Below are 26,801 nucleotides of genomic sequence, written 5' to 3' on the forward strand. Positions count from 1 at the left end.
TTTTCCCAAGGGTAAGAGAAGAAATTGGACCCCAAAAGTTGTTGTACAATTTGTCCTGAGTATGCTGATACCCCATATGTGGGGGTAAACCACTGTTTGGGCGCATGGCAGAGCTCGGAAGGGAAGGAGCGCCGTTTGACTTTTCAATGCAAAATTGACAGGAATTGAGATGGGACGCCATGTTGCATTTGGAGAGCCACTGATGTGCCTAAACATTGAAAACCCCCACAACTGACACCATTTTGGAAACTAAACCCCCCAAGGAACTTATCTAGATGTGTTGTGAGAACTTTGAACCCCCAAGTGTTTCACTACAGTTTATAACGCAGAGCTGTGAAAATAAAAAAAATAATTTTCCCACTAAAATTATTTTTTAGCCCCAGTTTTGTATTTTCCCAAGGGTAACCGGAGAAATTGGACCCCAAAAGTTGTTGTCCAATTTGTCCTGAGTACGCTGATTGGGAAACCTCCCAATTATAACTGAAACCCTAATCCAAACACACCCCTAATCCTAATCCCAATGGTAACCCCAACCACACCTCTAACCCAGACACACCCCTAACCCTAACCCCAACCCTATTCCCAACCGTAAATGTAATCCAATCCCTAACCCTAACTTTAGCCCCAACCCTAACTGTAGCCCTAACCCTAGCCCTAACCCTAGCCCTAACCCTAATGGGAAAATGGAAATAAATACATTTTTTAAATTTTTCCCTAACTAAGTGGGTGATGAAGGGGGGTTTGATTTACTTTTATAGCGGGTTATTTAGCGGATTTTTATGATTGGCAGCCGTCACACACTGAAAGACGCTTTTTATTGCAAAAAATATTTTTTGTGTTACCACATTTTGAGAGCTATAATTTTTCCATATTTTGGTCCACAGAGTTATGTGAGGTCTTGTTTTTTGCGGGACGAGTTGTTGTTTTTATTGGTAACATTTTCGGGCATGTGACATTTTTTGATCACTTTTTATTCCGATTTTTGTGAGGCAGAATGACCAAAAACCAGCTATTCATGAATTTCTTTTGGGGGAGGCGTTTATACCGTTCCGCGTTTAGTAAAATGGATAAAGCAGGTTTATTCTTCGGGTCAGTACGATTACAGCGACACCTCATTTATATCATTTTTTTATGTTTTGGCGCTTTTATACGATAAAAACTATTTTATAGAAAAAATAATTATTTTGGCATCGCTTTATTCTCAGGACTATACCTTTTTTATTTTTTGCTGATGATGCTGTATCGTGGCTCGTTTTTTGCAGGACAAGATGACGTTTTCAGCGGTACCATGGTTATGTCTTTTTGATCGCGTGTTATTCCACTTTTTGTTCGGCGGTATGATAATAAAGCGTTTTTTGCCTTGTTTTTATTTTTTTTTCTTACGGTGGTTACTGAAGGGGTTAAATAGTGGGACAGTTTTATAGGTTGGATCGTTACGGATGCGGAGATACTAAATATGTGTACTTTTATTTTTTGTTTTTTTATTTAGATAAAGAAATGTATTTATGGGAATAATATATATATATATATATTTTTTTTTTTTTATTTAGGATTTTTTTTTTTTTTTTTTACACTTGTGGAAATTTTTTTTAAAACTTTTTTACTTTGACCCAGTGGGGGACATCACAGATCGCAGATCTGACAGTTTGCACAGCACTCTGTCAGATCAGCGATCTGACTTACAGCAGTGCAGGCTTACCAAGCATCTGCTCTGAGCAGGCACTTGGTAAGCCACCTCCCTCCCTGCAGGACCCGTATGCCGCGGCCATTTTGGATCTGGGCCTTGCTGCAGGGAGGAAGGTAAGTGACCCTCGCAGCAACGCGATAGGCAGCTGACACCCGGCCGCGATCGGCCGTGCTCCCCCCGTGAGCGCGGCTGATCGCGTATGACGTACTAACCCGTTGGTGGGCATACGGGCCCACCCCACCTCGACGGGATAGTACGTCATATGTCAGAAAGGGGTTAAAAAAAGAAAAACTGAAATATCACATGGTCCTAAGTATTCAGTCCCTTTGCTCAGTATTGAGTAGAAGCACCCTTTTGAGCTAGTACAGCCATGAGTCTTCTTGGGAATGATGCAACAAGATCCTCTCCAATTCCGTAAGGTTGGATGGTGAACTTTGGTGGACAGCCATTTTCAGGTCTCTCCAGAGATGCTCAATTGGGTTTAGGTCAGGCCTCTGGCTGGGCCAGTCAAGAATAATCACAGAGTTGTTCTGAACCCACTTCTTTGTTATTTTAGCTGTGTGCTTAGGGCCACTGTCTTGTTGGAAGGTGAACCTGAGGTACAGAGCACTCTGGAAGAGGTTTTCATCCAGGATATCTCTGTACTTGGCAGCATTCATATTTCCTTCAATGTCAACCAGTCGTCCTGTCCCTGCAGCTGAAAAACACCCCTATAGCATAATGCTTCCACTACCATGTGTCACTGTTGGGATTGTATTGGGCAGGTGATGAGCAGTGCCTGGTTTTCTCCACACATGCCACTTAGAATTATCACTAAAATGGTCTATCTTTGTCTCATCAGACCAGAGAATATTATTTCTCATAGTCTGGGAGTCCTTCATGTGGTTTTTAGCAAACTCTATGACTATGTGCACACGGTGCGGATATGGCTGCGGATCTGCAGCGGATTGGCCGCAGCGGATTCGCAGCAGTTTTCCATCATGTTTACAGTACCATGTAAACCTATGGAAAACCAAATCCAGAAACGCTGCGTTGTATTTTCTGCAGCATGTCAATTCTTTGTGCGGATTCTGCAGCGTTTTACACCTGTTCCTCAATGGGAATCAGCAGGAAAAAGCAGGAAATCCGCTGTAACTCTGTAGGGGAAAACGCAGTGCATTTTACCTCCGGATTTTTCAAAAACGGTGCGGAATAATCCGCAAACAAATCCGCAACGTGGGCACATAGCCTTAGGAACCTTGAATACTGCAGAAATTTTGTCGTAACCTTGGCCAGATCTGTACCTTGCCACAATTCTGTCTCTAAGCTCCTTGGCCAGTTCCTTTGACCTCATGATTCTCATTTGGTCTGACATGCACTGTGAGATGCGAGGTCTTATATAGACAGGTGTGTGCCTTTTCAAATCAAGTCCTATCAGTTTAATTAAACATAGGTGGACTCCAATGAAGGAGTAGAACCATCTCAAGGAGCATCCCCAGATCAACACCTGGTCATCTACTGGTTAGACGGAGGCCTGGAGAGGCGTACAAGCCACAGTGTCTTGCACCCACTGTGAAATTTGGTGGAGGATTGGTGATGATCTGGGAATGCTTCATCAAGCCTGGAATTGGGCAGGTTAGTCTTTGTGGAGGTTGACTCCTTCTGCTCAGGCAATGTTCCCCAACTCTGAGGACTGGTTTTTCCAGCAGGACAATGCGCCACACAGCTAGGTCAATCAAGGTGTGGATGAAGGACCACCACATCAAAACCCTGTCATGGCCAGCCCAATCTCCAGACTTGAACCCCATTGAAAACATCTGGAAAGTAATCAAGAGGAAGATGAATAGCCACAAGCCATCAAGCAAAGAGCAGCTTACATTTTTGTTCCAGGAGTAGCATAAGGTCACCCAAAAGCTGTGTGACAGACTGCTGGAAAGCGTGCCAAGACGCATGAAAGCTGTGATTATCTACCCATTATCTACCAATGTTCTTTTTTTGAGACGCCTAATCTTTAGCTTCTAGCAACTAAGATTTTATAATTTTTATAATTAGGTCCATTTTTTGTGTTGTGCTTGTAAAATGAATGTTTTCAAAATAGGAAATCATGTCATTGTCATTTTTAAATGAATATTGGGACGCCCTTTTATGAAAAATCCGTACTTGTAAAAGTATCATGGTTATTCCACAAAATATTGATTTCTGAACTCTTCCTGAGTTAGAACATTAGTATTGTTGTTTCTAAATGATTATGAACTTTTTTTTTTTTGCATTATTTGAGGTCTGCAAACAATGCATTTTTTTTGTTTTTTTGACCATTTCTCATTTTCAGAAAATAAATACAAAATTTATTGCTTGGAACTTCGGAGACATGTTGTCAGTAGTTTATAGAATAAAAGAACAATTTACATTTTACTCAAAAATATACCTATAAAGAAAAAAATGAGACAAACTGAACATTTTTCAGTGGTCTCTTAATTTTTTCCAGAGCTGTATATAAGAGAGATATATCTATATATAAGAGAGAGATGTCTACAGATGCTTCTCCCAAAATTAGAATATCATCAAAAAGTTAATTGATTTCAGTTCTTCAATACAAAAAGTGAAACTCATATAGAGAGTCATTACACACAGAGTGATCTATTTCAAGTATTTATTTCTGTTAATGTTGATGATTATAGCTTACAGCCAATGAAAACCCAAAAGTCATTATCTCAGTAAATTAGAATACTTTATAACACCAGCTTGAAAAATGATTTTAAAATCCAAAATGTTTTCCTACTGAAATGTATGTTCAGTAAATGCAGTCAATGTTTGGTCTGGGCTCCTTTTGCAACAATTACTGCATCAATGCGGCGTGGCATGGAGGCGATCAGCCTGTGGCACTGCTGATGTGTTATGGAAGCCCAGGTTGCTTTGATAGCAGCACTCAGCTCGTCTGCATTGTGTGATCTGGTGTCTCTCATCTTCCTATTGACAGTACCCCATAGGTCAGATGAGCTTGCTTGGCCAATCAATCACAGTGATACTGTTGTTTTTAAACCAGGTACTGATACTTTTGGCAGTGTCGACAGGTGCCAAGTCCTGCTGGAGAATGAAATTTCCATCCCTAAATTTTCCTGGTAGATGGCTACGCTGACTTTGGTATCTGATAAAACACAGTGGACCTATAACAGCAAATTACATGTCTCCCCAAACCATCACCAATTGTGGAAATTCCACACTAGACCTCAAGCAGCTTGGATTGTGGCCTCTCCACGTTTCTTCAAGACCTCTGGGATCTTGATTTGCAAATGAAATGCAAAATTTACGTTCATCTGAAAACACCTTGGACCACTGAGCAACAGTCCAGTTCTTTTTCTCCTTGTCCCAGATAAGACGCTTCTGGCATTGTCTATTGGTCATGAGTGGCTTGACACAAGGAATGTGACACTTGTAGCCCATGTCCTGGATACCTCTGTGTGTGGTGGCTCTTGAAGCAATGACTCCAGCAGCAGTCCACTCCTTGTGAATCTCCACAAAATTTTTGAATGGCCTTTTCTTAACAATCCTTCCAAGGCTGCGGTTATCCGATTGCTTGTGCACCTTTTTCTACCACACTGTTTCCTTCCACTAAACTTTCCATTAATATGCTGGAATACAGCACTCTGAACAGCCATCTTCTTTAGCAATGACTATTTGTGGCTTACCTCCTTGTTTAGTGTGTCAATGACTGCCGTCTGGACATCTGTCAAGTCAGTAGTCTTCCCCATGATTGTGGAGCCTACTGAAACAGACTAATAGACCTTTTTAAACACTTAGGAAGTTTTTGCAGGTGTTTTTTGTTAATTAATCTAATTTACTGAGATAATGACTTTTGGGTTTTCATTGGCTGTAAGCCATAATCATCAATATTAACAGAAATAAACACTTGAAATAGATCACTCTGTTAGTAATGACTCTATAGAAGAGTTTCACTTTTGTATTGAAGAACTGAAATAAATTAACTTTTTGATTATATTCTAATTTTGTGGAGCCACTTATTGAGATTTTCTGCTGTTTGGGTGCTTTATGGGCCCTGTAAATCCAACTTTGTATCCGCAATTTCAGCTAAATTTGTGTTCCAAAATTGAAAAGGTGCTCCTTCTCTTCTGAGCCTTGCCGTTTGTCCAAACAATGGTTTCTGGCCACATGTGGGGTATCAGCGCTCTCATAAGAAACTAGGTAACAAATTGTGGGGTCCATTTTTTTGTGCTAGTCCTAGTAAAAGTGGAAACATTAAAGCTACTGCAACATTTTAAAGTAAAAATAACTATTTTTTTTCATTTGTCTTTGCATTAATTCCTGTGCAGAACCTAATGGGTAAAAACAATTTCCTGACATCAGTTTTGAAGTATTTGAGGGGTGCGTTTTTTTAAATGTATCACTTTTGGGGAGTAATTGTAAATTTATATCGGTCCCTAAACAAACAGGTTTTGCAAATTTCTTTAAAAAATGTGAAATTTTTACTAAACTTTGAACCCCTCTAACATCCTAACAAAATAAAATAATGTTTGAAAATTGATGCAGACGTAGAGAAGACATATGGGAAATGTAATTTATTAATTATTTTGTTCAGCATGACGATCTGTTTTAAGGATGTAAAGATTGAAAGTTCAAAAATTGCAATTTTTTTCAAAATTTTCTCAAAAACTCCCATATTTTTACAAACGCAAAAAATATTTACCTAAATTTACCTCTAACATAAAGTACAATGGGTTACGAAAAACCAGTCTCAGAATCACTTGGATACGTTGAAACGTTCCAGAGTTATTACCACATGAAGTGACACTGGTCAGATTTAATAAAATTGGCCTGGTCATTAAGGTTAAAATGGGTTTGGTCACTAAGGGTTAATGACTCTAAGATTAACATAGATTCTGGTTTGTTTCACATTTTTTTTTATTCCATGCTTACATATGTGTTTCTTCATGTCTTTGCTGCTTTAAATCTGAATCTACAATGTGAACATTCCAATAAGAATAACGAAACAATTGTATGAACAGGCGTGTCCAAACTTTTGGCTGGTACTGTACAATATGAACCAGGGCTGTGGAGTCAGAGTTGACGTCCATTTTGGTGGAGTCGGTATAAAATGGACAGACTCAGAATATATATAAAATAAATTGGGTGCAGTAGTTCAGTGCAGGAGGTGCTGTAAATGTTTTCATAAGAATTTAGGAAAGTTATGAAATGTTGTATAAATTTCCGTTCTGTTCCGGACCTAAGGATCTCGGTTTTTAGTGGAGATGAGCTTGTGCTGCCCTTTATGCACATGCTCAGTAGTGACCTGTGCTGTGGAGTTGGAGTCAGAAGTCAAGGAAATTAAGGAGTCAAAGTCGGAGTCCGTGGTTTGGCTTACTGATTCCACAACCCTAAACTAATCCAAAGGTAATAGATGGCACCTGGACTAGTAGTTCATCGGGCAGGGGATTGGAATGACAACCCCACACACATCACAGATAGGTTGGCGACTTTCTCAAGGGTTAAGGCCCCTTCACATTAAGCGACGCTGCAGCGATACCGACAACGATCCGGATCGCTGCAGCGTCGCTGTTTGGTCGCTGGAGAGCTGTCACACAGACCGCTCTCCAGCGACCAACGATGCCGGTAACCAGGGTAAACATCGGGTAACTAAGCGCAGGGCCGCGCTTAGTAACCCGATGTTTACCCTGGTTACCATCCTAAAAGTAAAAAAAACAAACAGTACATACTTACCTAACGCTGTCTGTCCCCGGCGCTCTGCTTCTCTGCACTCCTCCTGTACTGGCTGTGAGCACAGCGGCCGGAAAGCTGCTTTTGCAGCCAGTGAATGACTGCATGTTCGTATGTCCATGTGTGACACGCCTGATAATTTAAACAAGACAAACTGGTGGAAAAAGGCACCTCCAACACAAATAAGGCACAGAATTCAAAAGGTAATTATTATTATTATTATTATTATTATTATTATTATTCATTTTTATAGTGCCATTTATTCCATGTCGCTTTACATGTGAAAAACGGGGCATACATAGGCAAGTATAATAAACATGATCAATACAAGACACACAAGTATAAAAGGAGAGAGGACCCTGCCTGCCAGGGCTCCCAGTCTACAATGACATTATAGTTTGTTCTTTTTAAGCACAATTTATGTCCCTCTTCTCATTCTGCAAACATCAGTTTCTGGGGGGGTTAGGCAAAGTACGGAATATTTTTCCACTGTAGTATCCAATTTTTCATCATCCGTTTTTAAGTGCTGGAAAAAGTTAAACTAAAATATTTAATTTCAATAGGGTGGGAAATGGATGGGTTTGTTTCCTTTTTTTTTTTAAACTAATTTTTATTGACGTTTATATCAGGTTAGATCGGGAGACCTTGGTGGCCATTCAACTGGCCCACGACGACTAATCCATTTTTCAGGAAACTGTTCATGTAGGAATGCTTGGACCTGACACCCATAATGTGGTGGTGCACCATCTTGGGTGTCAGGTCCGAGCATTCCTGCATGAACAGCTTCCTGGAAAGTGGATTGGTCGTCGTGGACCAGTTGAATGGTCACCAAGGTCTCTCGATCTGACCCCCTTAGACTTTTATCTTTGGGGTCATCTGAATGCAATTGTCTATGCTGTGAAGATATGAGATGTGCAGCATCTGAAACAACGGATACTGGAAGCCTCTGCGCTGTTGCTATCAGTGTCTCAAGAGTGTGAGAAGAGGGTTGAATTGACAATCCAACACATTGGGCAGCACTTTGAACACATTTTATAAGTGGTCATAAACTTGTAAATAACTCATGAAAGAATAAAGTTACCTTAAAACCAAGCAACCTTTGTTTTTCTCAATTCTCAATAAGTTTGATGTGTCACATGACCCTCTTCCCATTGGAAAAAAAAAGTTGGATCCAAAATAGCTAACTTCAAAATGGCCACCATGGTCACCACCACCCATCTTGAAAAGTTTTCCCCCTCCCATATACTAATGTGCCACAAACAGAAAGTTGATATCACCAACCATTCCCATTTTATTTAGGTGTATCCATATAAATGGTCCACCCTGTATATAGGGATGCATGTGAAACGTATCTAGAAATCCACAGAGCCCCACAGTGTAATTCCAAGCACACTGATATACAAAGCTGTAGTGGTCCTAAAGGGACTTACGGAGGTTACAATGAGAGATATGAAATACTTATCTGAAAGGGAATCAGTCACCACATTTGACCTATCTAAAGTATTACTATGGGCATACAGGTTATAGACTGCTGAACATCGTCCTACCTGTGTGTCTCATATCAGATGTTTCGTTGAGAAGTCATCTTTTATCATTTTATGTAAATTACATTTTCCAAGCTCCAGGGCAGATGGTGCCTGGAGATAACTCTGCCTCCAGAGCTTGTTTTAAATACAAAGGTGAGTTACCAGTGTGATGTGTAATGGTTACCAGTGTAATGTGTGATGGCCGCTCTCCGTTCTCCTGATCTTACTGCAGAGCTGTGTGTGATTATACCTGACACATCTGTAGCCTCCTCACAGCTTCCAGCTCACAGGCGGACAGGGTTATAATGCTTTAATACAGCAGAGCTGAGAGGGAAGCAAAAAATGTGTTTGCAAGAAGATAAATTGTATTTCTCCTGTTCTGTGTTAGTTACTTGTCTCACTGGTAACTCCCCATTCATGTAAAAATAAGCTCTGGGAGCAGAGTAATCTCCAGGCACCAACTGCCCCAAAACCTGGAAGAGGTCATTTCTATAAAGTGTTAAAAGATGATTTCTCAGCAACAAGACATCTGATATGAGACAAACAGGGAGGACTGTTTTCAGCAGTCTATAGCCTGTATTCCCATATTAATAATTTACATAGGTCAAATGTGATAACAGATTCCCTTTAACCCCTTTGCTACCTCCGCCGTGCTAGTTCTGTGCAGGTCGCTTCCCTCCCTTTGATGTGGGCTCCGGTGGTGAGCCCACATCTTTCCCAGTACATGTCAGCTGTTTTGAACAGCTAACATATGCCCGGAACAGCCGCGGATGGAATTGCGATCCACCTGCTGCTATTAACTCGATAAATGCCGCTGTCAAACTTCTGCTGTTTTACATTATAGGTACAGTGGGGAAAAAAAGTATTCAGTCAGCCACCAATTGTGCAAGTTCTCCCACTTAAAAAGATGAGAGAGGCCTGTAATTGACAAGTCAATGCGTTAGGACCTGCGGACTTACCAAGGAGGAGCTCCTTTAACCCCTTCATGACCTTCGGATTTTTCGTTTTTCCGTGTTCGTTTTTCACTCCCCTCCTTCCCAGAGCCATAACTTTTTTATTTTTCCGTCAATTTGGCCATGTGAGGGCTTATTTTTTCGGGACGAGTTGTACTTTTGAACGACATCATTGGTTTTAGCATGTCGTCTACTAGAAAACGGGAAAAAAATTCCAAGTGCGGTGAAATTGCAAAAAAAAGTGCAATCCCACACTTGTTTTTTGTTTGGCTTTTTTGCTAGGTTCACTAAATGCTAAAACTGACCGGACATTATGATTCTCCAGGTCAGTACGAGTTCATAGACACCTAACATGACTGTTAAGAGAGTTTACTGCTTCTGGGGGAAGAACTGGTAACTTGAGAATGGACAGATAATTATTAAGTAAGGAGCACTGACGACCTGGGAGCGACAGTAAGGAGTCCCAGAGATTATTTAGCTTTTTATAAAAGACTAGATGGCAGCCCGATTCTAAAGAATCGGGAGTCTAGAATCCATATATACTTGAAATTCGGCAGGAGCTTGAAGAGCAACGTCACTGGGCCCGCCTCCACGCAGTAGAAACTTGCTGTGAGGTAAAAATTCAAAAATCCCACCAAAATGGCGGGCGGAGTGTGTCACAGTACGGCACGTTTCTGATTGGTCGCTCGCAGCAGGCGGCAACCAATCAGACACTGGACACTGTTGACGTCACTTATCTCCGGACATTAGCTCTGGACATTAGCTCCGGACATTAGCTCCGGACATTAGCTCCGGACATTAGCTCCGGACAAAGCCACGGAAGTTGGCACAAATTGCAGGAAGTAGTATTCTAGGCAATTATATATAAGATAAGGAAAATATTTTAAATAGCAGATGGATTAAAGTGAGTTGCGCCATTAATGTCTTTGAGAAGCTGAGGCCACAGAGCTGTCTTTAAGTCTTAATGAATTTGGTGCATCCAGTACAAAATGTCAAAGCATGCAAAATATCTGTTTTAGTTTATCAGGGTCCATGTGTGCTATTCATTTAAAAAACTTCTGTATAAATGTGTCCATAAGAATCACTTTTTCTCCTTCCAGGTTCCTGTCGTCTAGGATCTTGGTAGTTGATGCATTCTTTACGAGACTGTTGCCTGACTGACCCATCTACATTGGATAAGGACAGATGCAAGATGGCGAACAGTATACTAAATCTTACCCTGGAGATCATATATCTGCTAACTGGAGAGGTGAGACCTTCAGTGCGTCACCTGTGACATGACTTGAAAGGTGTAATTCACTACAAAAAGCATCAAATCCAAAAAACATTACAGAATAAAACAGCAGCCTCACTTAGCAACACCAAGTCACGATGCTCATGCACTGCAGGATGCAGCAGTGCCCCATAATAGGGCGGAGGTAGCACAGGTGTAAAATACTGATGAAACAACCACTCAGACAGCTACCATTCATGGAGATGTGGTCACCTAGTATAATAAATGCAAACAGATAAGGCTTATACAGGGCGCCATTCACACAAATCCGTGTAGTATCTGGCTTACAGCCTATTAATGACTATTAGATCAGGTGAGCTGCCCAGCGCTATGTAAGTGCCCCTTCTAATGCTACATGACATGGAAGGTGGGACGTTGTGGGAAGACATGTACTGACATTTATAAGGGTCTCTCTTTCACACACAGGAGTACACAGTAGTCAAGTCCTCTAGTGGGTGTGTGGCCCCCAGCAATAATGACCAGGAGTTAGACGAAAGGGGGAAATATCAGAGTCCAGTAATGAAACTTCCACCTAATTCTCTGACATACGACAGTAACAACGCACAGAAGATCCTGGAGCTCACCGACAAGATCAAAGAGCTGCTGACTGCCGAGGTGAGAAGTACGGAGACAATACCAACTAATAATAAGGGAGAGGATGTCAAGGATGACTGTAGGATTGTGTGTGACAGGTGTCTATAAGAAGTCAGGATGTCGCCATCTATTGCTCCATGGAGGAGTGGGAGTACATAGAAGGACACAAAGATGTATACAAAGACATCATGATGGAGGACCACCAGCCTCTCATATCACCAGGTAAGAAGAGACTTTTATTGTTTGGCTTTCTGCTTACCTTATTAGAAAATGCTTGAGTTAATAGAGGTGGCTTCTGTCTGTCTGTCTGTTTCCGTACCCTAAGTCTTGGCCAGGTGGAGAGTGACTGTCCTGTCCAGCATCATAGAGATAGTCGATTGATTTCAGTGTTGAAATTGATACAGCTAGGCTTCCTTCCAAATATCAGCTGAAAATTGGGGCAATACATGTACTAAGGCAATGTGTATGTTTCCTATAGATGATTCCAGTAAGCAAAATGTACCAAAGCGATGTCCCAGTCCTCTAAAATATAAGGAATGTTCAAAGGAAAAGCAGACTAATCAGGTAAACTGAACATGTTTTTTTTTTTTACCAAATAACTGAAATGGCTTGTAAAGAAGACTTCTAGTTCTGCTTTAGATCCGGTTTTATATATGTTTCCTATTAAAAGGAGCTGTTCCCTTTTAATTAAAATTTTCTCTAGCTGCAGTTTGCCATAACCATAGCAAACTACACTGTACTCAACTTCCTTGGGGTAACCCCTTAACGATGAATGACGGGTATAGCATGTAATGAACAGTTCCCTTATCATGACATATTTAATCCCTTTGCAACTAATAACGGACATAGCACATCATGAGCGAATGTCGGTTCCCGAATCATGGCTTGCTATGTCCGTCATGGATTAGAACAGTCACTGTGTCGTGACATTTGGAAGTTTGTGAGAGGGAGGGGGCTCACCCCAGTGATTAAATCACTGGGAGACGATGGATGTCATGGCACCCGCATTACAATGACCTCCTGGTGTGCCATAAACAGTGGCCTGTTACACCCATCCACAAGCAGACTGTAACGAACGAGCTGCCTGTGTAATCACACAGGTCTCATGCATTGCGGTGGTGGTGGCATTCACATGTTGGGCATTACTGTAGTAGGGAGAGCCCAATTTACAGGCTCTATGTCCCCAGAAGCACAAGCTGGGCACAAGCTATAGGGGAGCTACAATATATGGGGGTTTTGCAATGTATGGGGCACAATGTATCTTTGGCATTACTGTAGTACAGAGAGCCTACTTAATTTACAGAGTGAAGATACAAAAGAGCACAGTGAGGTCAAAAATACTCTGTTGTAAATAAAAAAAATCACAGTAATAAGCAAGTGCTAGTCAAAAGATGGAAAAAACAGGGTATTTAGTTGAAAACTTTTTTGTGCAAAAAAATGTATACTAAGCTGCTCCACCAATCGTCAAGGTATACCCATATAGAGCAGTCCTACCTAATGTATATAATCCCTATCTGATGTATTTAAAAACTTGATCATCTGTATAGTACCTGTATAAGCAGGGTTCAGAGAGGCAATATCCATGTGGACATGCTGGATGGAACAGCATTGATGAAAATGACCCATAAGGAGTATACATTTTTTTGCAAAAAAAACAGTATCAACTAAATACCCTGTTTTTTTTACCTCACTGTGCTCTTTTGTGTCTTCAAGTTTCTTGGTGGTGTGTGAACAGGTTCCTACAGACTTGTTCAATGTGCAAGTAGCCCATGTGTTTCTGGTTCTTTAATTTACAGAGTGTCTCCAGAAGCACAAGCTGGGCACAGTATACTGGCATTGCCGTACTCGGGAGAAATTGCATAACAAATTTTGTGGTCCATTTTCTCCTATTAGCCCTTTAGAAAATTAAAACCTTGGGGCTAAAACAACATTTTAGTGGTTAAAATTTAACTTTTCATTTTCACAGCCCAATGTTATACAATTCTGTGAAGTACATGCTCGGTACATCCCTACAGGAATTCTTCGAGACGTGTAGTTTCCAAAATGGGGTGACTTGTTGGGTTTTCTGCTTTTTTGGCATGTCATGGGCACTGCCAATGTGACATAACGTTCGCAATCTAGTCTAGCAAAAATAGTGCTCCAAATGTCAAATGGTGCTCCAAGCACCAAAAGTTTGCCCAAATGAATTAAAGGGAATCTGTCACCCCAAAATTCGCCTATAAGCTGTTGCCACCGCCATCAGGGGCTTATCTACAGCATTCTGTAATGCTGTAGATAAGCCCCCGATGTAACTTGAAAGATAAGAAAAACAAGTTATATTATACTCACTCAGGGACGGTCCCGGTGCTGTCCGGTCCGATGGGCGTCACAGGTCCGGGTCCGATAACGTCCTCTTCTTTGCTTCCTGCCGTGGCTCCTGCGCAGGCGTATTTTATCTGCCCTGTTGAGGGCAGAGCAAAGTACTGCAGTGCGCAGGTGGCGGGAAAGGTCAGAGAGCAGTAGTCCTCCATGTTAAGATTCCAGCGGCCTTGATATCTCTTCTCCATTGTAGAAATATTTTTATGGAACCTCACTCCATGTTCGTCATTTACATGTCCCAAATTGAGTGGAAAAATGTCAAGGTGGGAATGTAAGAAATGCATTTGCACTGCCATTCGAAAGCTAAGTTGTACATATACTTTAATCATGTTGTCTTAGCAAAGTTTTCAGCTCGCCTTTTCCAAAGAAAGTTCAGCACTACTAGCAGCAATGCAACCATTGTACAACAAGATAGCTTTCAAAGTTGTTTTGCTAGTCTATGAATACCCTCCATTCATCAGGAACATGTGTACCATCTAACTCCATCATAAGACCATTTACCTCAGTACAGAAACAGACATTGCTTCCATTGCCTAGTATGTAGCTAACTTAGTGTGTCGATGACGAAAGTGTGGCGTTGTAGTACCTCCTTGTAGCAAATTCCATTCCCGAAGTCTAGAAGCAAGCAATTTTTACTTTTCTTTAGATAATGACCGATCTCTTACCAGATCATCTAAATCTGATTGGCTCAGCAAGTGTAGCTGACCCTTCAGTTTTACTGGATCAGGAAATACATCTTCTTCCTCATCAGGATCAGAACCGTCAGTTTCAATTGTCGTTCCTGCTGCGGGAGGGACAGGCACTGGATTCTCTACCTCGTGTGGTACTTGTTTTAGAGGAGACTCACAGTCCTGACACACAATTTGTGACTTGTTTCTCTTTGAATATCTGGTGATTTTAATCATTCAAAAATAAGTCTGAGTGGTGATTTTTTTTTTTACTTCTTAAGGTACCGTCACACTAAACGATATCGCTAGCGATCCGTGATGTTGCAGCGTCCTGGCAAGCGATATCGTTCAGTTTGACACGCAGCAGCGATCAGAATCCTGCTGTGATGTCGTTGGTCGCTGCAGAAAGTCCAGCACTTTATTTCGTCGCTGGACTTCCTGCTGACATCGCTGAATCGGTGTGTGTGACGCTGATTCAGCGATGTCTTCACTGGTAACCAGGGTAAACATCAGGTTACTAAGCGCAGGGCCGCGCTTAGTAACCCGATGTTTAACCTGGTTACCAGCGTAAAAGTAAAAAAAAAAAAAACACTACATACTTACCTTCCGCTGTCTGTCCCTCGGCGCTCTGCTTCTCTGCTCTGTGTAAGCACAGCGGCCGGAAAGCAGAGCGGTGACGTCACCGCGGTGCTTTCTGGCCGCTGTGCTTACACAGGGCAGAGAAGCAGAGCGCAGAGGGACAGACAGCGGAAGGTAAGTATGTAGTGTTTTTTTTTTTTTTACTTTTACGCTGGTAACCAGGGTAAACATCGGGTTACTAAGCGCGGCCCTGCGCTTAGTAACCCGATGTTTACCCTGGTTACCGGCATAGTTGGTCGCTGGAGAGCTGTCTGTGTGACAGCTCTCCAGCGACCAAACAGCGATGCTGCAGCGATCCGGATCGTTGTCGGTATCGATGCAACATCGCTTAGTGTGACGGTACCTTTACCCAAACTATCGGCACTGCAAACTCCATTCCTTACCTTTTACCATTCAACAACTGCGCTAGCCCAAAGTAACACACAGTACAACAAACATGAGGGGTCCAGCTTTTCTCTTGATCTCCAATTTGACCGTCAAAGTAATACTTGTAAGCAAGACGCACTCACTCTGTCAGATTCTTGAGGTGATCAGAAGTAGTGTATTTTCCACATTTGTAGCAGAAATTGTCCGGATTGTTAACACATTTGCGTCTATCCATCTTAAGTTTCACAACTGTTAGCACTAGAATAGATCTTTTTATTGAACTCTGCCCAGCTTGCCTTATATACTTACTGCTGACATCAGCCGATAGACCTGTCTGAGTGCGTCTGAACATATCCGGCATGGCCGTTAAAATATTTCAAATATATAATGCATGAATATAAGTGAATAGGCTTTGTCAGGTAAATTTGGAGTTCATATTTGGAATTGGCGCATTCAATTTAGTATAAATCATGTGCTTTTCTCTCTGTAGAAAAATCATTGTTGTGCTGTGAAATCAATTAGCGCTACTTCCCTTCAGAGCCATGCTGTGCCCAAACCTTAGTTTCTACCCTCCTATGGGGCATAAGTGTACTGAGGAAAAATTGCATAATAAATTGTGGGGTAAATTTTCTCCTACCCTTGTCAAGCTGAAAATTTGGGGCTAAAGCAACATTTTCATGAAAAAAAACCTGCAACATTTGATTTCCATGGCTCCATGTTTTAAAATTCTGAAAATCACCCGTCAGTTTAAAATGCTCATTACACACCTAGATAAATTCCACTAGGTGTGCAGCTCCAAAATGTGGTCAATTATGGGGTTTTCGGCTGTTTTGGCACTTTATGGGCTCTATAAATGCAACATAGCATCCACAATCTGTTCCAGCAAAAGTCAAATGGTTCTCCTTAATTTTCAGGCCCTGCCATGCACCCAAACAGTAGTTTTCATCCACATGTGAGGTATCTGTGTACTCAGGAGAAAATCGACCCACCAATCATTTGTGCAATCTCTCTTGCTACCCTTGTGAAAAATTGAATTTTTGGGGCTAAAGCAACATTTTTGTGGAAAAAGTCATTTAATTTTCATGACACAAGATCGTAAAAGTCTGTGAAGCACCTGTATGTTCAAGATGACCATCACAACCTTCTATTTGCATGAGGAATGTAGCTTCAAAATTGGGGTCACATGTGGGGGTTTCTGTTGTTTTGGTGCCTCAGGTGCTCTGCAAATAGCAGTCAAATTTATTCTCCAAAAATCATGCAGCTCTACTTCCCTTCTGAGCTCTGCCTTGTGCCCTTACAGTAGTTTTCAACCACTTATAGGATATCAGTGTGAGGAAATTGCACATCAAGCTGTTGTGTCCATTTTTCAACTTTTACCATTGTAAATATGAAAAATGTCAGACTAAAGCAACAGTTAAATAAAAAATAAAAATAATAATTTTCCATGCATTTTTTCCAGGTTGAATCAATTCTTGTGAAGCACCTAAAGGGTTAACAAACTTTGAGTGCAGTTTTGAATACTTTGAGGGATGCAGATTTTAAAATGGGGTCTTGTTTGCCAGTTTTCTGACTTCTAGGCCCCTCAAAGTTATTTCAAAAGGGAAATGGTCCCTAAAAATATTGCTTTTGTAAATTTAATTGAAACGTAAAAATGATGTAAAAATCGTACAATGAGATTTTCTGGCCTTTATTTTAAGATTCTGTCTTTCGCAGTTGAAGTGTAACTACTTTAAAAATTACAGACCTCTCCATTCTTTGTAGGTGGGAAAACTTACACTGCCCATTTTGCATCAAATGCTTATTTTTCTCGCTGTATATATTTTTATGTATAGAATATCTGTTTTCTACTAAATTTGACATTAATTGTTTTAACTGTTAAAATAGGGTAAAGATCCGATTGATATTAAAGATGAAATTATCAAAGGAGATGAGGAGACATATGTTCCAGGTGATCAACAATGCAAGGAGGAGGAAAGTCCTACAGATATTAGACTAGGTGAGTAATACTCTGAAAAATTAAGAGTAAACCTAATATACATATAGTGTGTGTGAGTGTGTGTGTGAGAGAGAGAAGAGAGAGGTGGTGCCAGAAATCCAGTATACCTTACCCCAAGCCCTTGCCTGTGAGAATATACATCTAAAGGTACCGTTACACTAAACGACTTACCAACGATCACGACCAGCGATACGACCTGGCCGTGATCGTTGGTAAGTCGTTGTGTGGTCGCTGGGGAGCTGTCACACAGACAGCCCCCCCACGGCCAACGATCAGGGGAAAGACTTCGGCATCGTTGAAACTGTCTTCAACGATGCCGAAGTCCCCGGGTAACCAGGGTAAATATTGGGTTACTAAGCGCAGGGCCGCGCTTAGTAACCCGATATTTACCCTGGTTACCATTGTAAAAGTTAAAAAACAAACAGTACATACTCACATTCCGATGTCTGTCTGTTACTAAGCCCTGCGCTTAGTAACCCGATATTTACCCTGGTTACCAGTGAACACATCGCTGGATCGGTGTCACACACGCCGATCCAGCGATGACCGCGGGTGATCAGTGACCAAAAAAAGGTCCTGATCATTCCCCAGCGACCAACGATCTCCCAGCAGGGGCCTGATCATTGGTCGCTGTCACACATAACGAGATTGTTAGCGGGATCGTTGCTACGTCACAAAAATCGTGACGTTGCAACGATATCGTTAACGAAATCGTTATGTGTGAAGGTACCTTTACTACGTGTCAGCCTATTATACCTGTGCTCTCCTCACGTTACTGATGGAGCATGGTGACATCTTCCCAGCTATTGAGAGATTGCATGGAGCATAGGAGGTCTATGAAGATGGGGTGTTTTCTATAGGAGCCAACCAAAGATTGACAAGTTATTACACCAAAATGGTGAAAACAGTATAGGCACTTCAACCGATCTCTACTGGCACAACTATATGGCAGGCCACAGTGAGGTGCATGAGATGTAAGACACGACATATAGAAATTCACAACACGCTAAGAGAAAAATCATATCAGCCATGAAGGCCCATGATTCAGGTGCCCCAGATGCCCCACATGTTTCGCTGCAATCACTGCAGCTTCATCAGAGAAGGTGTATAGGTGCATGGAGCAAGCACAGAGTATATGTACACCATACTAATTAAGGTGTTCATACCCAGTGGCTGTGAATCTAATGAAGGGGAGGCAAGTACCAAGCTGTGGACTAATCGGGTGTCTCTAGTAGATACTACGTATCATGCTGGACACTGTACAAACAACTGGAAATATCACAACTGAAGGAGCGTCTGTCATCAGGGACGCGATGGTAACACCCAGCTACATCTCAGCAACATCAGCGCTTCTCTCCGAATAGAAGAGGCGATTAGGCAAAATCCTGGCTCCATACACCTGTCATGTTTTATGCCTATAAAAATGATGGCACCACTAATTCCAGGCGGTTTGTGAGTAAGAAGATAACCTGTACAGAGGAGAGTCATTTTTCAAGACAATGGACCTGATACCTCTCAATGACAAGATGAAAAAACACTCGCTGGCTGATTAATCCAAGAGGCATGCTGTGCCTCCCAATCCATATTAAAACAGCCACAAAATTTTTATATATATATGTATACACATACACACACATATACAGTGGGTACGGAAAGTATTCAGACCCCTTTAAATTTTTCACTCTGTTTTATTGCAGTCATTTGGTAAATTCAAAACAGTTCATTTTTTCTCATTAATGTACATGCTGCACCCCATCTTGACTGAGAAAAACAGAAATGTAAAAATTTTTGCAAATTTATTAAAAAAGAAAAACTGAACTATCAAATGGTCATAAGTATTCAGACCCCTTGCTCAGACACATGCTATCCATTTCCTTGTGATCCTCCTTCACTCAACTGAGACAACGCTGACCAAAATTACTAACGACCTACTTACAGCCATGGCTAAGGGACAATACTCTAGACCTGTCCTCTGCTTTGGACACAGTTGACCACTGCCTCCTACTACAGATCCTCTCTTCCTTTGGCATCAAAAACCTCGCCCTATCCTGGATCTCCTCATACCTTTCCAACCGCACATTTAGCGTCTCCCACTCCCACACTACCTCCTCATCCCACCCTCTCTCTGTTCTAGAACTCCTACTCTTCTCAATCTATACACTCGGCCTGGGACTACTCATAAAGTCCCATGGATTCCAGTACTATCTATATGCTGATGACACTCAGATTTACCTCTCTGGCCCAGACGTCACCGCTCTGCTGTCCAGAATCCCGGAGTGTCTATCAGCCATATCCTCCTTCTTCTCCTCTCGCTTCCTCAGACTCAATGTGGAAAAATCTGAACGCATTCTCTTTCCTCCATCTCATAGATCTTCCTTACCTGACCTATCTATCGCAATTAACGATATCACGCTTTCCCCCGTACTGGAAGTCTTCTGCCTTGGAGTAACCCTTGACTCTGCCCTGTCCTTCAAACCGCACATCCAAGCTCTTTCCACCTCCTGTCGCCTCCAGCTCAAAAATATCTCCAGAATCTGTCCTTTCCTCAACCTTCCATCTACTAAAATGCTTGTGCATGCCCTCATCATCTCCCACCCCGACTACTGCAACATCCTTTTCTGTGATCTCCCTGCTAACACCCTTGCACCTCTCCAGTCTATCCTTAACTCTGCTGCCCGACTAATTCATCTCTCTCCTCGCTACTCCTCCACTTCCCCCCTCTGCAAATCTCTTCACTGGCTCCCATTCCCTCAGCGTATCCAGTTCAAATTACTAATAATGACCTGCAAATCCATCCATAGCCTGTCTCCTCCATATATCTCTGAACTAATCCCCCGATATCTTCCCTCACGTAATCTCCAGTCCTCCCAAGACCTCCTTCTCTCCTCCACACTTATTCGCTCCTCACCCAACCACCTCCAAGACTTCTCCCGAATATCCACCAGGGGTTACTTCCCCATATGATGTTTTATTCTTGACATGAAAATAAAATATTGAAGATTTTAATGAAGAGACGCCTGGTGCTGGAACGTTTTTACTTCCTTTGCTGTTGTTTATTAACTATTTTATGTGGTATGACTAATTGTTTTAAGGGCATAAAAATTCACAGTTTAAAAATTGCTTGCGTTTCAAAAAATTCAGCAAAATGTTAATATTTTCATAAATAAACACAAAACATTGATCTAAATTTACCACTAGCATAAAGTAAAAAGTGGAAAGAAAAAAAAAACAGTCTCAGAATGACTGAGATCAAAAGAAGCAATCCAGAGTTATTGACAATGTAAATGACACGTCAGATTTGAAAATTTTGGTCTGGTCAGGATCACCAAAACTGGCTGCATCTTGAAGGGATTAAAATTGAAAATCCTTTCTTTTTGTGGTCCTCTATTGTCAAAGTCTCCTTCTCTCACTGATGGTTATAACCAACAATTTATCCCTACAGTACAGAACTATTATGCAATATGCTTTATAAATATAATAAGGCTTGCACCATTATCTACACAGAATGTTGCAGTTTAATAAAGTAGAGGTCTATTACCATGCACTGACCTGCTGCACTAAATCACCACCGGTTGGTAAACTTTGACCGATCAGCAGTCATTTAACCTCTTCACCCCAAGCTTGTTTTCACCTTCATGACCAGGGTGAATTTTACAGTTCTGACCAAATAAACTTTATTTGGTAATAACTCTTGAATGCTTCAACGGATTCCAGTGATTCTGAGTTTGTTGTTTTTGTGACATATTGTACTTCATGAAAATATTGGACATTTGGCGAAAAGTTTGAAACTTTCTTATGCCCTTAAACCGGAGAGTTGTATCAAACAAAATAATTAACATTTACCACATGCCTATTTTACATCTGCATCATTTTTGAAACATTACTTTTTGTCTTAGGAAGTTGGAAGGGTTCAATGTTGATCAGCAATTTCTCACTTTTCCAACAAAATTTACAACATTTTTTAGGGACCACATCACATTTGAAGTGACTTTAGGGGGCCTGTATGACAGAAAATACTCAAATGTGACACCAGTCTAAAAACTGCACCCATCAAAGTCCTCAAAACTACATTCAAGAAGTTTATTAACCCTTCAGGTGCTTCACGGGAAATAAAGAAATAAAGCAATGTGGATGGAAAAATGAACATTTTACCTTTTTTCACAAAACTGTTAATTAGCCCCAATTTTTTTATTTTGACAATAGTAACAGGAGAAAATAGACCCCAAAGTTTGTTGTGCAATCTCTCCTTAGTACGCCGATACCCCATGTGTGGAGGAAAACTACTGTTTGTGCGCATGGCAGGACTGGGAAGAGTGAGCAGAGTTAAACTTTTTCAGCGCAAAATTGGCTGGGATCGAGAACGGCGCCTTGTAGCATTTGGAGAGCATATGATGTGCTTAAACAGTGGTAACCCCTCATAGGTGAATACACTTTCGAAATTATACCCCTCAAGGAATTTATCTAGACTTGTAGTGAGCTCCTTGAACCCACAGGTAAAGAATTTTACAACCTTGAACTGTGAAAATGAAAAAAAAAAAAATATTTTTCTGGCAATAATGTTTGAGTCCCCAATTTTTCATTTTCACAAGGATAGCAAGAGAAATGGACCTCAAAATTTGTTGTGCAATTTCTCCTGAGTACACCAATATCTTTTATGTGGTCGACAACACCTTTCGGAGCACAGTGCAAAGTTCAGAAGTGAAGTGCCATATTGGAGTTCAGATTTTACTGGAATGGTTTGAGGGTGCCATGTGGTTTGAGTGTGCCATGTCACATTGGCCAAGCCCCTGAGGTGCCAGAGCAGCAGAAACCCCCACAAGTGACCTTATTTTACAATTTATGCCCCCAAATGAATTCATCTAAGGATGCAGTGAGCATATTGACACAACATGTGCCTAACAGAATTTTATACCAATTGGCAGTAAAGAAAAAATAATTACATTTTTACCACTAAAATGTTCTATCAGAAACATAAAGATAAAGATCTATCAGTTTGTTGTACAATTTCTCCTGAGTGCGCCAATATTCTACATGAACATTCTCGGGAACTATTTTTCAGGCGGAGTGCAAAGCTCAGAAGGAAAAGGATCGCCATAATTTAGGGCAGATTTTAGTATTATGGTTTGCAGGTGCAATAACCCACTGCAAGAGCCCCTGAAGTGCCTGAACAACAGCACCCCCCATAAGTTGCCTCATTTTACAAAGTACATCTCTCAATGAATTCATCTAAGGGTGCAAACACAAGTTTTTATCACAAGCTCACCAGACTGTCATTGATGAGAGTGAATTTTCGTATTACAGCAAGGACAGAATGGTAATACATTACAGATTACTAAACCAACTGTCACGACACAGCTGTCGGGTGACCTGGGACCAGGGGCTCCTTTCCTGTCCCTAACACTAGGGGGGCCTAGCTCGCCCTACTCCGTGGAAAACTTCAGATGGCAAAGATGCTGGGGCCTCCGCCCTTGCCTTATCTCCAAAGTTAGCCCTTTGTCTCTTCTCTCCCACCCAGGGAAGAGGGGCCGCGACTGTGCACTGCAGTACACCAACCCGACAAACAGGGAAACACAGAAAAGGGTTAACAGAAAACTCCCGACATACAAAATAGTCACTTGCGTATAACAGAGGAATCCACCGAGGTGTGCGAGAAAGGGGAAAAAACAAAATAGAGAAGGATAAGGAATTGCCACACGTACAAACCAAGCAACAGTCGCTAATAATTCCTCCAACTCCATCTCATACCAAGTCCTTTCCCTCCGTTAGCCATGCAGCAATAAAGCTAGCTCTGACAAGGATTAGTAACAGAACCCAGATTATAAAGGGAAAAGGAATGGCTAACCAAGCAAAGGGACTTCCAACATGGACGTTTAACCCCTGTTCTGAGAGAAGAAATAAACACATTTAGGCTGTGTGCACACGTTGCGTTTTTTTTCGCGGTTTTTCCCGATAAAAACGCTATAAAACCGCAAAAAAAACGCTTACAATAAGCATCCCATCATTTAGAATGAATTCTGCATGTTTTGTGCACATGATGCATTTTTTCCGCGAAAAAAACGCATCGCGGTAAAAATCGCAGCATGTTCATTAATTTTCTGTTTTTTTTGCGGATTTCCCACTCCAAAATACATTGGGAAGTGTCCGGAAAAAACCGCGGCAAAAACGCATGCGGTTTTCTTGCGGATTTCTTGCAGAAAATGTCCAGAATTGTCAGGAATTTTCTGCGAGAAATCCTGAACGTGTGCACATAGCCTAAATATGACGGAGAAGTGCTTCTTCTCAGTGCTGGAGTAGGAGCAATCAGACCCTGAGGTCTTCTGGCTCCACACTGTCGTGGTAACCCCGTTACACCAACAGTGAGTAAACAATGATTTTTCAGTTAATTGTTAATGCTTTTTTTTTTTTATAAATGTCTCCATCTTTTTACAAGAGTCAATGTAAGAATGTCATAAAACATGGTTTTTGTTGTGTTTTGGAAAAGAATACAAAATCTGTTTCCTTTTCCAGTAGATGACTGCAAGAAAGACTCAGATGGACAACTTCTTACAATTCCAGATCATACAGCAACGTTTCATGATATCCAAGATAATTCCGGAAAACACGAAATTAGATCAAAACTGCTCCCAGTCCGTCGCACCAGAGATTTGTCATCTGATTCCGAGCAACCTTCTGTTGCTGATTCACAGACTGCTAAGAAACTTAAAGGGGATCAAAGATGTGAGGGAAATATTGAAAATAAGGAGACAAAAGACAGCCATACAGAAGACAGACTGTTTTCATGTTCAGAATGTAGTAAATGTTTTAAGCAGAAATCTCGCTTAGTTCAACATCAGAAAATTCACACAGGAGAGAAGCCATACTCATGTCTGGAATGTAGTAAATGTTTTAAACAGAAATCTTATCTAGCTCAACATCAAAGAATTCACACAGGAGAGAATCTGTTTTCATGTGACGAATGTGGGAAGCGTTTTACCCAGAGATTAGGTCTAGTTGAACATCAGAGAATTCACACAGGGGAGAAGCCATTTTCCTGTTTGGAATGTGGAAAAACTTTTACAACTAAATCAAATCTTCTTAAGCATCAGAGAAACCATCAAAGAGAGAAGCCTTTTTCATGTAATACATGCGGAATATGTTTTACCTTCAAATCAGAGCTTGTTAAACATCAAAAAATTCATGGTGAGGAAAAGCCCTTTTCATGTTCAGGATGTGATAAATCTTTTACAAAGAAAGAACAACTTGTTGAGCACCAGAAACATTACAAAGGGCACAGGCCAATACAATAATTATTTGGTACATATGCCCTGAATGTCCCGGATACAGCAGGCATTGTCACTCCTGAACATTTTTGTGATGTCAAAACTTTGGTAATTTAAGCTTTTGCAGACCGAGAGGTGGTAAATAAATATGTAAATAAGAGTGTGCACTGGAATCTCGTTTCTGAATTCAACGCATTAAAGGGAATTTGTCACCAGGATTTTACCACCTAATCTGAGAGCAGCATATTGTAGAGACAGAGACCCTGATTCCAGCGATGTGTCACTTACTTGGCTGCTTGCTGTCATTTTGTTAAAATCACTGTTTTATCAGAAGATTATCAGTAGATGACTAGTAAATCTGCTGCCAGATAGTCCTCCATATCCATGCTCAGTGTACATAGAAAGCAGGCCAATCAGTGATGTGGGTGGGGTTATACAGGGCTCCGCATTCAGAGAACTGATAGATCTGCAGCAGATAAAACAGGGATTTTGCTGAACTGCAGCAATCAGTTCAGTAAGTGGTGCATTGCTGGAATCAGAGAGAGTGCCCCTACAGCAGGCTGCTTTTCTATAACTTCGCTAACATCTGCTGACAGATTCTCTTCAACTGAATCCACTGAAGGTTAGTAAGAGGCAGGTACAGAAGTGTTAACATAGAAAAGTAATTGGCAACACCAGATCCACAAATCTATTGACTGATATCGGTTACTTTGCATACCTAATTAGCACTGCCTTTAAACAAGTGTCCACACATCTTCTGGGTCTCCTCAGTGAGAGCCAAAACCAGCACATGACCCCTAAACCCTAAAACAATAGAAGCAATTTTTGCTATAAAACTGTTGCAACACCAAGATAATTTTTAGACACACAATTGGAGTCCTAAAAGTTTCATAAGGAAGCAGATCCCAATTAATCAGTAAACTACAGTGTGGTAAACTCTCAAGATTGATTAATCTAAACACAAATCTTAAGATTTCTCATGCTTCATATTATCCATTGTGTTTCATTGTGAATTTACAGATGCTGACAGTAGCTCGGCAATCAACCTGTTTGCACTGTCCACATTTCAAGTTAGCCCTTACAAAGGTATCAACTACACAGTAATTAAACTAACGGATACAAATAGAAACCAAAGTTACTGTCGTGATAATGAAGCCTTTTTTCGAAAAGGATTATGTTGTAGGCATTATTTGTGTATCTCATGGTTGGCCTGATCCAATAAAGTTTGTTTTATTTTTTACATGTGCATCTGTGCCTTGACTTATCTCTTTTTTATCAGTACATACCCGTAGTGTAAGGAGAATCGACTAAAAAATACACACCGCAAAAAATGTAAGTTACTTACCGGTAACGGGATTTTACAGAGCCCATGACAGCACCACCTGAGAGAGGGTATCCGCCTACCAGGACAGGAAACCTACTGAATAAAAAGGTGGTACCTCTCCTTCGCATCAGTTTGATTTCTGGGCACGAGAGGACCTCCAGACAGTTAGCACAACCTTCACCATATACATTTTTCTTAACACCCTTAATAGTGCACAACATAAGTGACAAAGCGGGAGAGGGAATATAAGAGTGCTGTCATGGGCTCTGTAAAATCCCGTTAACGGTAAGTAACTTAGATTTTTCCCCCTCTCCCATGACAGCACCACTTGAGAGATTTATATAGATTAAATCACACTAGGGAGGGATCACCGCTTGTAGTACCTTTCTCCCAAAGGAAAGGTCAGCAGAGGAGGATAGATTGAGACGATAGTACCTATAGAAGCTAGT

At 41.1% G+C, this 26,801-nt stretch overlaps 1 protein-coding gene across 3 annotated transcripts in view; it reads left to right on the plus strand.

Annotated features, from left to right (window-relative positions):
* LOC138667093 (oocyte zinc finger protein XlCOF8.4-like) overlaps nt 1-26,268 on the plus strand; it is a 79,481-nt gene extending 53,213 nt beyond the window's left edge. Inside the window, exons 2-8 of one of the 3 annotated variants that reach the window (XM_069755396.1) lie at nt 7,487-7,599; nt 10,976-11,124; nt 11,575-11,763; nt 11,841-11,964; nt 12,221-12,306; nt 17,658-17,769; nt 24,277-26,268. In XM_069755396.1, the coding sequence (XP_069611497.1) occupies nt 11,005-11,124; nt 11,575-11,763; nt 11,841-11,964; nt 12,221-12,306; nt 17,658-17,769; nt 24,277-25,055 (1,410 nt within the window). In that variant the 5' untranslated portion in view covers nt 7,487-7,599; nt 10,976-11,004 and the 3' untranslated portion in view covers nt 25,056-26,268. The remainder of the gene's footprint in view (nt 1-7,486; nt 7,600-10,975; nt 11,125-11,574; nt 11,764-11,840; nt 11,965-12,220; nt 12,307-17,657; nt 17,770-24,276) is intronic. The other 2 variants (XM_069755395.1, XM_069755397.1) reach the window with 2 other exon arrangements.
* Nucleotides 26,269-26,801: the final 533 nt, after the last annotated feature.

This window comes from Ranitomeya imitator, chromosome 2, assembly GCF_032444005.1.
Source record: "Ranitomeya imitator isolate aRanImi1 chromosome 2, aRanImi1.pri, whole genome shotgun sequence".
In the NCBI taxonomy this organism is placed as follows: Eukaryota; Metazoa; Chordata; class Amphibia; order Anura; family Dendrobatidae; genus Ranitomeya; species Ranitomeya imitator.